The 15,422-nt window shown below is 42.0% G+C and overlaps 1 protein-coding gene across 2 annotated transcripts in view; it reads left to right on the top strand.

Moving 5' to 3' along the window:
• Positions 1–9,824, top strand: part of LOC147124395 (protein JTB-like) — a 30,199-nt gene extending 20,375 nt beyond the window's left edge. Inside the window, exon 6 of one of the 2 annotated variants that reach the window (XM_085986431.1) lies at positions 9,091–9,824. In XM_085986431.1, coding sequence (XP_085842557.1) covers positions 9,091–9,247 — 157 coding nt within the window. In that variant the 3' untranslated portion in view covers positions 9,248–9,824. The remainder of the gene's footprint in view (positions 1–9,090) is intronic. The other variant, XM_085986423.1, reaches the window with a different exon arrangement.
• Positions 9,825–15,422: the final 5,598 nt, after the last annotated feature.

The raw sequence follows: 15,422 nt of genomic DNA, 5'->3' as shown, positions 1-15,422 counted from the left end.
CTAGAGATCAGGCCATCTTAGACTGGGTATTATGTAATGAGAAAGGAATAATTAGCAATCTTGTGCGAGGCCCCTTGGGGCGGAGCGATCATAATATGATAGAATTCTTCATTAAGATGGAGAGTGAAGTAGTTGATTCAGAGACTAGGGTCCTGAATTTAAATAAAGGAAACTACGATGGTATGAGGCGCGAGTTAGGTAGGATTGATTGGGGAATGTTACTCAAAGGGTTGACGGTGGATAGGCAATGGCAAACATTTAAAGATCGCATGGATGAACTACAGAATTTGTTCAGCCCTGTTTGGCATAAAAATAAAACAAAAAAGGTGACTCAATCATGGCTAACAAGGGAAATTAGGGATAGCATAAGATCCAAGGAGAGGGCATATAAATTGGCCAGAAAAAGCAGTAAACCTGAGGATTGGGAGCAGTTTAGGATTCAGCAAAGGAGGACAAAGGGATTAATTAAGAGGGGAAAATAGAATATGAGAGTAAGCTTGCAGGGAACATAAAAATTGACTGTAAAAGCTTCTATAGATATGTGAAGAGAAAAAGATTGGTGAAATCAAGCGTAGGTCCCTTGCAGTCAGAATCAGGGGAATTTATAATGGGGAACAAAGAAATGGCAGACCAATTAAATACATACTTTGGTTCTGTCTTCACAAAGGAGGACACAAATAACCTCCCAGAGATGTCGGGGAACATAGGGTCTAATGAGAGGGAGGAACTGAATGAAATCAGTATTTGTAGGGAAATGGTGTTAGGGAAATTGATGGGATTGAAGGCCGATAAATCCCCAGGGCCTGATAATCCACATCCTAGGGTACTTAAGGAAGTGGCCCTAGAAATAGTAGATGCATTGCTGGTCATCTTCCAAAATTCTATCGACTCTGGAACAGTTCCCATGGATTGGAGGGTAGCTAATGTTACCCCACTATTCAAAAAAGGTGGTAGAGAGAAAACGGGGAATTATAGACCGGTAAGCCTGACATCGGTAGTGGGGAAAATGCTAGAGCCCATTATAAAAGATGTAATAGCAGAGCACTTGGAAAACAGTGACAGGATCGGACAAAGTCAACACGGATTTACAAAAGGTAAATCGTGCTTGACTAATCTACTGGAATTTTGAGGATGTAACTGGTAGAATAGATAAGGGAGAACCAGTGGATGTGGTGTATTTGGACTTTCAGAAGGCTTTCGAAAAGGTCCCGCATAAGAGATTAGTGTGTAAAGTTAAGGCACTTGGGATTGGGGGTAAGGTATTGACTTGGATAGAGAACTGGTTGGCAGACAGGAAGCAAAGAGTTGGAATAAACGGGTCTTTTTCCGAGTGGCAGGCAGTGACTAGTGGGGTACTGCAGGGATCGGTGCTCGGACCCCAGCTATTCACAATATATATTAATGATCTAGACGAGGGAACTAGATGTAATACCTCCAAGTTTGCTGATGACACAAAGCTGGGTGGGCGTGTGTGCTGTGAGGAGGATGCCGAGAAACTCCAGTATGAATTGGGCAGATGCAGTATAATGTGGATAAATGCAAGGTTATCCACTTTGGTGGCAAAAACAGGAAGGCAGATTATCATCTGAACGGCAATAGATTGGGAGAAGGGGAAGTGCAACGAGACCTGGGTGTCCTTGTGCACCAGTCGCTGAAGGTAAGCATGCAGGTGCAGCAGGCGGTTAAGAAGGTAAATGGTATGTTGGCCTTTGTAGCGAGAGGGTTCGAGTACAGGAACAAGGATGTCTTGCTGCAGTTGTACAGGGCTTTGGTGAGGCCACACCTTGAGTATTGTGTGCAGTTATGGTCGCCTTATCTGAGGAAGGATGATTCTTGCCATGGAGGGAGTGCAGCGAAGATTCACCAGACTTATACCTGGGATTACAGGAATGACGTATGAGGAGAGATTGGGCTTATACTCGCTGGAGTTTAGAAGAATGAGAGGGGATCGCATTGAAACTCATAAAATTCTAACAGGACTAGACAGTCTAGATGCAGGAAGGATGTTACCGATGGCCGGGGAGTCTAGAACCAGGGGTCATAGTCTAAGGATAAGGTGTAAGCCATTTAGCACAGAGATGAGGAGGAATTTTTTCACCCAGAGAGTGGTGAAAATGTGGAATTCTCTACCACAGAAGGCAGTTGAGGCCAATTCATTAAATATATTCAAGAAGGAGTTAGATATATTTCTTAAGGCTAAAGGGATCAAGGGATATGGGGAGAAGGCAGGGACAGGGTACTGAGTTTGGATGATCAGCCATGATCTCATTGAATGGCGGAGCAGGCTCGAGGGGCTGAATGGCCTACTCCTGCTCCTATTTTCTATGCTTCTATGAGCATCCACCGCCCTCTGGGGTTGAGAATTCCAAAAATTCACAACCCTTTAAGTGAAGAAATTTCTTCTCATCTGAGTCCTAAATGGCCAGCCCCTTTATTTCTGAGTCTGTGACTACTAGTTTATACTCCCCAGCCAGGGGAAACAGTCTCTCAGCATCTACCCTGCGAAGCCCTGTAAGAATTTTATATGCTTGAATGAGATCACCTCATTCTTCTAAATTCCAAGGCATATAGGCCTCATCCCCTCAGGACAATCCCTCCCATCCCAGGAATCAGTCTGGTGTACCTTTGTTGCACTCCCTCTTCAGGTCCCTTGGAATACCAACATTTCCCAATCTCCATTTAAAAAAAGATATTCTGCTTTTCTATTTTTACTACAAAAGTGAATAACTTCACATTTGTCCACATTATATTCCATCTGCCATGTTCTTGCCCACTCAGTAAACCTGTCTATATCCCTTTGCAGCCTCTTTGCGTCCTCCTCACAACTTACTTTCCCACCTAGCTTTGTATCGTTAGCAAACTTGGGTACATTAACTTAGATGAGCGGACCGAATGTATTGAAATAGATTGTAATTAGCTAAGGCCCAAGCACTGATCCTTGCGGCACCCCACTAGTTACAGCCTACCAAACCGAAAATGATCAGTTTGTTCCTACTGTTTTCTGTCCGTTAACCGATCCTCAATCCATCCCCAACCCCATGAGCCCTAATTTTGTGTAATAACCTCTAGTGTGGCACCTTATCGAATGCTTTCTGAAAATGCAAATGCACTACATCTACTGGTTCCCCCTTATCTACCCTGCTAGTTACAACCTCAAAAAACTCTTAACAGATTTGTCAAACATGATTTCCTTTTCATAAATCTGTGTGGACTCTGCCCATTCATATTATGATTTTCTAAGTGCCATATTACCATGTCCCTAATAATAGATTCTAACGTTTTCTTTACTACTGATGTCAGGCTAACTGGTCTATAGTTCCCTGTTTTCTTTCTCCTTCCTTTCTTGAATAATGCTACCTTCGAATCTGCGGGGACCGTTTAAGAATCTAGGGAATTTTGGAAAATCACAATCATTGTATCCATTATCTCTGTAGCCACTTCTTTTAAAACCCTATGATGTGGGCCATCAAGTCCAGGGATTTGTTGGCTTTTAGTCCCATTAAGTTTTCCAGTACTATTTCTTTACTAATACTATTTTCTTTAAGTTCCTCATTCTCACTAGGCCCTTGGTTCCCCACTATTTCCAGAATGTTTTTTGTGTCGTCTTGTGTGAAGACAGATACAAAGTATTTGTTTAATATCTCTGCCATTTCCTTATTCCCCATTATAATTTCTCCTGTCTCTGCCTTTTAAGGGATCCGCGTTTACTTTTGCTAATCTCTTTCATTTTACATACCTATAGAAGCTTTTACAATCTGTTTTTATGTCTCTTGCTAGTTTACTCTCATTCTATCTATTTGCTCTCTATCAATTTCTTGGTCCTCCTTTGCTGAATTCTAAAATCCTCCCAATCCTCACACTTACTATTTTTGGCAACATTATAAAACTCTTCCTTTAATCTAATACTATCTTTAACTTCGCTTGTTAGCCACGGTTAGACCAATTTTCCTGTGAGGTTTTTATTTCTTAAGGAAATGTATTTTTGTTGTAAATTATGAATTATTTCTTTAAATATTTGCCATTGCTAACTACCATCATATCTATTAATCTAGTTTCCCAGCCTACCTTAGCCAACTCGTCTGTCATAGCTACGTAATTTGCTTTGTTCAGATTTAAGACTCTAGTTTTGGACTAAACAAAATCACTCTCAAATCAACATAAAATTCTATCGTATTGTGATCACTGCCCCCTTACTACAAGGTTATTAATAAACCCTGTCTCATTGCACAATACTAGATCTAAAATAGCCTGTTCCCTAGTTGGTTCCTCGACATACTGATCTAGAAAACTACCTTAAATACATTCTATGAACTCGTCCTCTGCACTTACTGAAAAATTTGGTTTGCCCAGTTTATATCAAAATTAAAGTCTCCCATAATTACTGTATTACCCTTGTTACCTGCACCTCTAATTTCCTGATTTATATTATGCCCGATGCTACAACTACTGTTAGGGGGCCTATAAACAACTCCCACCAGTGTTTTCTGCCCCTTGTTGTTTCTTAGCTCCACCCCAAGTGATTCTACATCTTGTTTTTAGGAGCGAAGTTCCTTTCTACTGTTTTTATCCCATCCTTTATCAGGGCTACCCCCTTCCTTTTCCATTCTGCCTATCTCTTCTAATAGTCAAGTATCCTGGAATATTTAGTTCCCAACCTTGGTCACTCTGCAACCATGTCTCTGTAATGGCTATTAGATCAAACCCATTTATTCACAGACCTGAAACATTAACTCTCTTTCTCTCTCCACGGATGCTGCCTGGCCTGCTGAGTGTTTCCAGCATTTTCTGTTGTTATTTCAGATTTCCAGCATCTGCAGCATTTTGCTATTCCATTTATTTCTATCTGTGCTATTAATTCAGCTATTTTGTTGCGAATGCTTCGCGCATTCAGATACAGTGCCTTTAGCTTTAACTTTTTTCTATTTTTCCCTGATGTCACTTTAGTCACTGCCCTATTTTCTTTAAGCTCTCTGTCCCTTCCTGACCCACTCTGCTTATTTTTACCCATATCACTACTCTGCTCTACAGTCTTGACATTACTGCTTTTGAATTTACCCTTTCCTAAATCCTCCCACCCCTCCCTTCATCAGTTTAAAGTCCTATATATACTGCCCTAGTTATTCGATTTGCCAGGACATTGATCCCAGCCTCACTTAAGTGGAGCTCCCTCTTTCCCCAGTGCCAGTGTCCTATGAATTGAAACCCCTGCCTCCCACACCACTCTTTCAGCCACACATTTAACCTTCTAATCTGCTTGTCTCTATGCCAATTTGCATGTGGCTCCGTTAACAATCCAGAGATTATTACCTGTGAGGTTCTGCATTTTAATTTAGACCCTAGCTCCTCAAACACTCTCAGCAGTACCTCAGTCCTAGTTCTACCTACGTTGTTGGTTCCTACGTGGACTACACCAACTGGATGCTCCCCCTCCCACTCCAAGAATCAGAGGTTGCCACCCTTGTCTCCATTACTAACTGCTGCAGGTGGTCCTTTTTGGATGGGTATTCAGTTGCATTTGGGTGCATGTGGTTACTGTAACAGTGCTTCTACTACTTTATAGTGAATTGTTATGGATGTATCCTCAGTGGGATGTGATGCCTCTGACAATCTTGGAGCTGTGGTGTTCTGGCCCAGTTTTCTTTGACACTGTCAGCTAAGAAAAAGTAATTGAAAACAGCCAGTATATTGACATACTTGTTTGTATAGAAAATTAAAAGTACAGATCTTAGGTTGGAGCCTACAACAGCAACAACTTGCATTTATATAGCACTTTCAATTTGATGGAGATAAACCTCCTACGGTGCTTACCACCACTCTCGACCCCTACACTGCTTCTGGTTGTCAGACTGCTTGACCGACATCCAGCCCTGGATGAGCCGAAACTTCCTGAAATTCTGAAGACTGAAGCCATTATCTTCAGCCACTGACACAAATTCCATTCCCCAGCCACTAATTCATCACCTCTCCCTGGCCATTGCCTCCGGCTGAACCAGAGTGTTGGCAACCTCGGCGTCCTATTTGACTCTGAGCTAAGCATCCAACCTCATATCTTCATCACAAAGGGTGGGCGTGTGTGCTGTGAGGAGGATGCTGAGAAACTCCAGGATGATTTGGACAGGTTGGGTGATTGGGCAGAAGCATGGCAGATGCAATATAACGTGGAAAAATGTGAGGTTATCCACTTTGGTGGCAAAAACAGGAAGGCAGATTATTATCTGAACGGCAATAGATTGGGAGAAGGGGAAGTGCAACGAGACCTGGGTGTTCTTGTGCACCAGTCGCTGAAGGTAAGCATGCATGTGCAGCAGGCGGTGAAGAAGGCAAATGGTATGTTGGCCTTCGTAGCGAGGGGGTTTCAGTACAGGAACAAGGATGTCTTGCTGCAGTTGTACAGGGCCTTGGTGAGACCACATCTTGGGTATTGTGTGCAGTTTTGGTCACCTTATCTGAGGAAGGTTGTTCTTGCCATGGAAGGAGTTCAGCGAAGATTCACCAGGCTGATACCTGGGATGGCAGGAATGACGTATGAGGAGAGATTGGATCGATTGGGCTTGTACTCGCTGGAGTTTAGAAGAATGAGAGGGGATCTCATTGAAATTTATAACATTCTGACAGGACTGGACAGACTAGATGCAGGAAGGATGTTCCCGATGGTCGGGGAGTCCAGAACCAGGGGTCACAGTCTAAGGATAAGGGATAGGCCATTTGGGACAGAAATGAGGAGGAATTTCTTCACCCAGAGAGTGGTGAACCTGTGGAATTCTCTACCACAGAAGGCAGTGGAGGCCAATTCATTAAATATATTCAAGAAGGAGTTGGATATATTTCTTAAGGCTAAAGGGATCAAGGGGTATGGGGAGCCGTGATCGCATTGAATGGCGGCGCAGGCTCGAGGGGCCGAATGGCCTACTCCTGCTCCTATCTTCTATGTTTCTATGCTACCTACTTCCATCTCCGCCCCTGCCTCAGCCCAACTGCTGCTGAAACCCTCATCCATGCTTTTGTTACTTCCAGACTTGAGTATTCCAATACTCTCCTGGTCGGCCTCCCATCTTCCACTCTCCTGGCCAATATTTATCCCTCAATCAACATAAAAACAGATTATCTAGTCATTATCACATTGCTGTTTGTGGGAGCTTGCTGTGCACAAATTGACTGCCGCGTTTCCCACATTACAACAGTGACTACACTCAAAGCACTTTACAGCCAATGAAGTACTTTGAGAGGTCGGGTGGTCGTGAAAGACGCTATATAAATGCAAGTCTTTTTTTTCTTTTTCTCCATAAACATGAGCTCATACAAAGCTAAGCTGCCAATATCCTAACTCGCATCAAGTCCCGTTTACCCATCACCCTTGTGCTTGCTAACTTACATTGGCTTCCGCAGAGGCCACCAACTCCTTGATTTTACTCGTTTTCAAATCGCTCCAGGGCCTCTCCCCTCCCTATCTCTAAATTCATCCAGCCCTCCAAGAACTCTGCGTTCCTCCAACTCTGGCCTCTTGTGCATCCTCCACCCCACTGTTGGTGGTCGTACCTTCAGCTGCCTAAGCCCCAAGCTCTGGAGTTCCTTCCTTAACCCTCTATGCCTCTCCACCACTCTCCTCCTTTAAGACGCTCCTTAAAACATACTGCTTTGACCAAGCTTTTAGTCACTCTTCCTAATATCTGCTTCTTTGGCTTGGTGTTAATTTTTGTCTGATTGCAATCCTGTGAAGCGCCTTGGGATGTTTCATTGTGTTAAAGGTACTATATAAGTAAAGGTACAGGTTATTAATCCCTTATCCGAAACCCTTGGGGCCAGATGTGTTTCGGAATTCGGATTTTTTCGGATTTCAGAATGGTAGGGGTATCTGCAGCTCTTTTTGACATTTTCAGTGAAATTAAACTCAAAATCACAAAATAACAAAAAATATCAGAGAGCAGCAGACGCACGTGTGACTGGTAGCAGCGCTGAGACACAACTGACGCCTCACACCTGCGTGGGTCAAGCATCGGCCGCGTCGGGTCATGTCGTGCACACGAGTGACGCTCCACGAAAAAACTTTAGGTTTTCAGAGCTTTTCGAATTTCGGAATTGCGGATAAGGGATTGTGGACCTGTAGTGTAAGTTATTTCCAGCGAAGTGCAACATCACTCGGCTGAACAGGTTGATTCTATGTCTTTAGCTTGTTGGCTGTTTCTGGGATCTGTGAATAGCAGGTTCTGCAGAGGGGGCTAATGGAGACTTTAGTTTTTGTGGTTAATCAGGGATTTTCTGTGAGGCAATGTTCCAGCTGGTTATACTCTAGAGTTATGGATACCTAGTACAGGAAACTCTCGTTTAAACGGCACCTAAATATCCAGAATTCTCTATTAACCGGCAAAATTCTCACTCCAAAAATAACACCTCAATAACCGGCAATGTTGCTGAGTCCGAGTCTCCCGCGGAAGTCAGTGGGGGTAGTTCTCCAAACTGCCACTACTCTGCTTCTTGGCGCTGTCGGAAGTCGGAACACCTCAATACCCCTGTAACAGGAGTCTGACTCTCCCGCGCTGCCGGTAGTCTCTTCTGATCCGCCATTTTACAGGGGTACTGTGTGTCTCCCACGCTGCTGGTAGTCATTGCATTGCATTACCCTCAACTGGCAGTACTGTACTTAATCAAGCATCTTCCACCATCCATTTAACACATTCTGTAGGTGAGTACCCAATTACTGTATACTGCACATTTCTTGATTTTTAAAAATTTTTCTTTGTTAAAAATAGCCTCAGTAGATAACACGCTGCGTCATCCAGAATTTTTGATCAACCGGCAACATACCGGTCCCGTCGGTGCCGGATACCAAAGAGTTTCCTGTACTTGTATTTCACTGCTTAGTTTGTTTTTTGTTTTAAGTTGTTTAATCCTCATCATCTATGAAATACAAAAATATGCTTCACTGTGGCTTGTCATATCCTCTAAAGCTTGTATTTGAATTCTGTATAAAAGTCACAGCTGAATGCGTCATTAACCTAGTAGATCTCCTTAATGTTGGATCCAGGAAATTGCCTATTAAATATATTAATCTTTCATTTTTAATTAATGCTGTTTTCACTTTCACCTCTCTAGCTGTCGTTCAGTTGAAATGGAGGAACTGAAGTTTTGGAAGTTTGAAGGAGTTATGGTTTTGGTGGGGGTAATCTTTGCCGTCATTGTTATGTTCCGACAAAGGACCCTAGACACACGTGCAGAACAAAAAGTGCGACGGCAGCTTGGGGAGATTTAATTTTGCAACAATTTTATTGACATTTGAGAGTTTTGGAAGAGAAAAAAAGAGTAACTTGCTTTTTGAATTAACTTTTCTTCAAACGGTGCTCCGCAGCGTTGTGGTGATTTTTACATTCAGCATCCCACCCACGTACATTGCAGGAAATGTAAGAGTTCACATTTTTGTTTTACTTAAAATATTGCTGTAGTTTTCAAGATGGTCACAAATGTTAAGGTGTAATTATCTGAAGAAGCCATTATTGGTTAGACAGTTTCATTATGTATAATATTTATATATGGAGAAGTAATAATTGTAATATAAAAATTCTATTTATGTAGAAAAATAATAAAATGGATGGACATGGTCTGTTCAGTATATTGTTTTACCAAATATTCAGATTTGATTTATAGTATCTCCTTTTATTTCTATAAATCTAAAAACTGCACATTGGCACTGATTTCAATATACATTTCTTGTACTGGTGTTAACTTTTCCCCATAGGAGTGTAATCTAAATGTTATTAAAATGCAGGTTTGAATGCATGTAAATTGTCTCTTTGGTATTGTTTGCAGGGAATAAAATCATAAAAGCTATGCATGTTGGGTCTTGTCTAGCAAGACAAGTTATCTCAATTTATTACTTTACAAAAATAAAAGTTTTATCTAACTACTCCACATTTTAGATTTTACCCAGGCTCATAGCTGATGCGTGTCCTGAGGAAGCAATTGTGATGATGGGATTAATGGACTGAATGGCTTTTTCACAGTCTTGATTTTTTTTTAAATGTTAATGTCCCCATCCAATATCCACACACACACTTTCAACAGGGGTCACTGGCTAACGGTAATGCAGCAGCACTGGAACTAATTGTAATGGCCCTCGGGAGTTGATCGGGGTTATCAATTTAAAATTATCACCAAAAGAGGAGAGGGGTTGGGAGAAATTTACCTACAGAGCTTTTGGAGCATGCATACAGGGAGTGGTTGAGGCCAAAAGCATTGCATCTGTTAAGATAAAATTGGACAAGCTTTTGAAGCATAGAGAGATGCAAAGATACACCCAAAGCGCAGGCAGTGGAATTAGTTTTGGGATGCGTGACAAGAGTCAGATACGATGGGCCATATGGCTTCCTCCTATGCTGTAAAATTATATAGTTCTGTTTTTATGATCTGTTGTGGGTTGAAATGGTGTCAATTTTCCAATCTTTGAAATCTCATCAACCACCCCCATCCCATTATCTTCATGCCTTATGATCTATAGATTGTAAAGATGGTTGTTACTGTTCAGTCGATCACCTTTATCTGACAGCCCTGCCTTAAAAGCAAGTATAATAAAACTACATTTCATAAATGGATGTACAGGTATTTATCGAACTGGTATATAGAGGTAAATTAGGCTCCAAGTGCTTTCTTGCATAATTATAAAAACTACTGTTTTTGCTGAGAAATAGGATTGCTTATTTCCATCTGAGAAGTACATGATCAGGATTTTTAGCAAGGGAATCCAAAGGGACTTGCTGACAGTTTTATTTTGAATCTATTTCAATCCCTAGCACTGTATTTGGACTATTGAAGATCTCACTTATACCACTCTTGTTTGTGAATAAGTCAGTTTAGTAGTTTAGCCTGTTCTAAAAAGTAGCTGCGTTGGCTGATGCTTGTTTTCAAAAGTGATGAGATGTAATGGACTTTTACAAAACAGCCTTACAGTAAGAGGGGCGCATGTTTGCTTTGCTGCACAGTTGCCCAAACATTAAATGCACAAAGTTAAAGTTCAGATTTTAGGGAGTGTACTCACGTATGGAAGTTGCCTTCTGGCAGGAGAATAGGGGAAAAAGTATTCGAGGCAAGCCCAAATTATAACAATCTAGTCGGTCCCAAAGATTTTTTAAATCTTAGTCTATTATATTCCTCAATTGCTTTCTTTACCAAAATATTATCTAATTTTCTCTTAAATTTGTTGACACTGGACTTCCAATGGTCCCCTGGGCAGTTCCACACATTCAACACTCTGTGCGAAGTAAATCTAGACTGTCTTTGCACCTAAGCTTGAGTTCATGCCCCTGCATACAGAGTTTGTGTTTAAAAAATTCTCAATGTGAGGGTCACGGGCGAGGCCAACCCTCCCTAGTTGTAATTTGAGAAAGTAGTGGTGGGCCGCCTTGAACCACTACAGTCTATGTGGTGAAGGTACTTACACAATTCTGTCAGGTAGGGAGTTCCAGGATTTTGAGCCAGCGACAATGAAGGAACGGTGGCAATATATATCCAAGTCAGGATGGTGTGTGACGTGGAGATGATGGTGTTCCCATGCAGCTGCTGCCCTTGTCCTTCTAGGTGGTGGAGGTCATAAGTTTGGGATGTACTGAAGTACATACTGAAGCCACAGTGTTGGAGGGAGTGTATATTTAAGCTAACGGATGGGGTGTCAGTCAAGCTGACTGCTTTGTCCTGGCTGGTGTTGAGCTTGAGTGTTGTTGCAGTTGCACTCATCCAGGCAAGCAGAAATTATTCTATTACACTTGTGCCTTTTAGGTGATGGAGAGGCTTTGGGAAGTGAGGTGAGCCACTTGCTGCAGAATATCCAGCCTCTGATCTGCTTTTGTAGCCACAGCATTTATGTGGCTCATCCAGTTGAGGTTCTGGTCAGTGGTGACCCCTAGCCTATGGAGGATTTGGTGATGGTAATGCCATTGAATGTCAAGGAGAGGTGGTTAGGCTCTTTTGGAGATGGTCATTATTTGGTGTGATATTATCTGGCGTTTATCAGCCCAAGCCTGGATGGTGACCAGGCCTTGCTGCAGATGGACATAGACTGCTTCATTACCTAACAAATTGCAAGTGGAGCTGAGCATGGTACAATCATTAGCAAACCTCCCCATTTCTGACCTGATGGAGGGCAGGTCATTGATGAAGCAACTGAAGGAAGTTGGGCCTAGGATGCTGCCCTGAGGAACTCATGCAACAATAGCCTGGTGGTGAGATGATTGGCCTCAACAACCACAATCATCTTCCTTTGTGCCTGCTATGACTCCAGCCACTGCTGAGTTTTTCCCCTGATCCCTGTTGACTTCAGTCTTACTAAGACTCCTTGGTGCATCACTTGGTTGATGCTGCCTTGATGTCAAGGGCAATCACTTTCACCACACATCAAACAGTTTGTTAGGGTTGAAAAAGAAAAAAAGACAGACTTACATTTTATATAGCGCCTTTCACAACCTCAGACATCCCAAAGTGCTTTACAGCCAATTAAGTACTTTTGAAGTGTTGTCACTTTTGTATTGTGGGAAACGCTGCAGCCAATTTGCACACAGCAAGCTCCCACAAACAGCAATGTGATAATGACTGGATAATCTGTTTTTGTTATGTTGATTGAGGGATAAATATTGTCCAGGACAGCAGGGATACCTCCCCTGCTCTTCTTTGATACAGTGCCATGCAGTCTTTTACGTCCATCTAAGGCAGCAGACGGGACCTCGGTTTAATGTCTCATCCGAAAGACGGCACCTCCGACAGTGCAGTCCTCCCACAGTCAAACATCAAATCTGTTTATCCAAATTACAATCAATAAAAATAAACCTTTAAATGAAGTAGTAGTTCAATATATTTAAGTATATTGGGGACTAATTTAAATGCTTAAGATGGCACTCCAAATATGAATTGAAAAATATGAAACAGAAAATGTATTTTCTGAAGGACCAATTTTCATTAATCCTTGTAATGTCATTAAACTGCTTGAGCTCAAATGTCATGACCTTAAATTGACATAGTTTATACCTTTACAACAACAACTTGTATTTATAAGGCACTTCACAGAAGAGTTATAAGACAAAATTTGACACAAGCCACTTAAGGAGATATTGGGACCAAAAGCTTGGTCGAAGAGAAGTTTTAAGGTGCATCTAAAAGGAGAGTGGAATAGGGAGGGAATTCCAGAGCTTAAGCCTAGGTAGCTGAAGGCATGCATGCAAATGGTGGGAGTGTTAAAAATTGGGGATGTGCAAGAGGTCAGAACTGGAGGAACGCAGAGATCTTAGAGGGTTGTAGGGCTGGAGGAGGTTACAGAGATGGGGAGGGGTGAGACATGGAGGGATTTGAAAACAAGGATGAGAATTTTAAAATCAAGGCATTGCTGGACATGGAGCCATTGTAGGTCAGCAACCACAAGGGTGAAGGTGAACGGACCTTGGTGCAAGTTAGGATACAGGCAGCAGAGTTTTAGAAAAATAGCCTTTATGTTGCTTACCAGAACCATTTCCACCTGCCAATAGCCATCAATATTTATGATTTTGCAAAGTGAAGGACTAAGTTCCATTAAGAAAATCTAGAATTTCATGTACAATAGATATAGGGCAAACATCTTCCTTAAACTGTCTATGATCAACCTGAATCAAAGGTATCTGAAACTACAATTGCTGAAAACCAAGGAAGGAACAAGTGGGTAAATACTATATCCTCCTTTATATAACAAGCATGCAAGAAGGGTCAAGCTTAGTTTTTTTTCCTATGGTAAAACATATCTAATTAGAGGTTCTACTTGGCACAGAGTAACCACTCCAAATTAGTCACACAAAATCAATGTTAATGCATTAGGTTTAGAAGTTAAATTCAAGTCCTAAAATGAATGGTACTAGCCCTTCAAAGACTAGCACCGAGTAACAGTAATTCGGAGATAAATTCTCCTTCATGGAACTTCTGAGTGGGGTGATTGGAGAATGACTGGCTATTTGTAACACGCTCCTGGATGTGTAATTTGATCCTTTCAAGTTCTATATAACTAGTCATACGATTAGGCTATTTACTTATCCTGTATAGCCTTCAGTATTTCCTCCAGTTGCATCATGGTCATTTTGCCATATTATCTCCTCACTATCTTTTAACTCATTTGAATAGATTGGTCCATTTCCAGAATGAGGATGAGCTCATCAAATCCCCTTTTTTCCCCCCCGAAAGTGAAACAAATCAAAAGGGACTTTAAAAAAAAAATCACCTTTCAATCACTGGAGCTGACAATACCTTTTAAGAACATAAGAACATAAGAAATAGGAGCAGGAGTAGGCCAATCGGCCCCTCGAGCCTGCTCCACCATTCAATAAGATCATGGCTGATCTGATCCTAACCTCAAATCTTCTATCACTCTCCATCCCACCCGAAACCATGTGATCTCCCGGGAGAGGCGAAAAACCAGATAAAAAACCCAATGGCCAATTTGGGAGAAAAAATCTGGGAAATTCCTCTCCGACCCATCTAGGCGATCGAAACTCTTCCAGGAGATCACTCTGTCCCTATATTTTCTACAGTACTTACCTTCTGTAAAGGCGATCTCCGCCCCAGCCAGGAACAGGAATAAAACCATCTCCTGAAATCTAACACAGAATTAGAACACAAGAAGTAGGAGCAGAACCAGGCTACACGGCCCCTGGGCCCGTTCCACTACCCACAAGGCCATGACCATTCCGAACCTAGACTCATGTCCAATTTCCTGCCCGCTCCCCGTAACCCTTAATTCCCTTTACTTCTAGGAAACTATTTCTGTTTTAAATTTATTTAATGATGTAGCTTCCACAGCTTTCTGGGGCAGCAAATTCCACAAACCTACCACCCTCTGAGGGAAGAAGTTTCTCCTCATCTCAGTTTTGAAAGAGCAGCCCCTTATTTTAAGATTATGCCCCCTAGTTCTAGTTTCACCCATCACTGGGAACATCCTCACTGCATCCACCCGATCAAGCCCCTTCACAATCTTATATGTTTCAATAAGATCGCCTCTCATTCTTCTGAACTCCAATGAGTAGAGTCCCAATCTACTCAACCTCTCCTCATATGACCACCCCCTCATCCCCGGGATTAACCGAGTGAACCTTCTTTGTACTGACTCGAGAGCAAGTATGTCTTTTCTTAAGTATGGACACCAAAACTGTATGCAGTATTCCAGGTGCGGTCTCACCAATACCTTGTATAACTGCAGCAATACCTCCCTATTTTTATATTCTATCCCCCTAGCAATAAAAGCCAACATTCCATTGGCCTTCTTGATCACTTGCTGCACCTGCATACTAACTTTTTGAGTTTCGTGCACCAGGACCCCCAGATCCCTTTGTACTACAGTACTTTCCAGTTTCTTGCCATTAAGATAATAACTTGCTCTATGATTTTTCCTGCCAAAGTGCATAACCTCACACTTTGCAGTATTGTAT

The sequence above is a fragment of the Somniosus microcephalus genome, chromosome 1 (genome assembly GCF_052327205.1).
Source record: "Somniosus microcephalus isolate GS21.2 chromosome 1, FLI_Smic_1.0, whole genome shotgun sequence".
NCBI lineage: Eukaryota > Metazoa > Chordata > Chondrichthyes > Squaliformes > Somniosidae > Somniosus > Somniosus microcephalus.
Note: the sequence above shows the minus strand (reverse complement) of the source record. Positions and strands in the feature narration are given on the sequence as shown.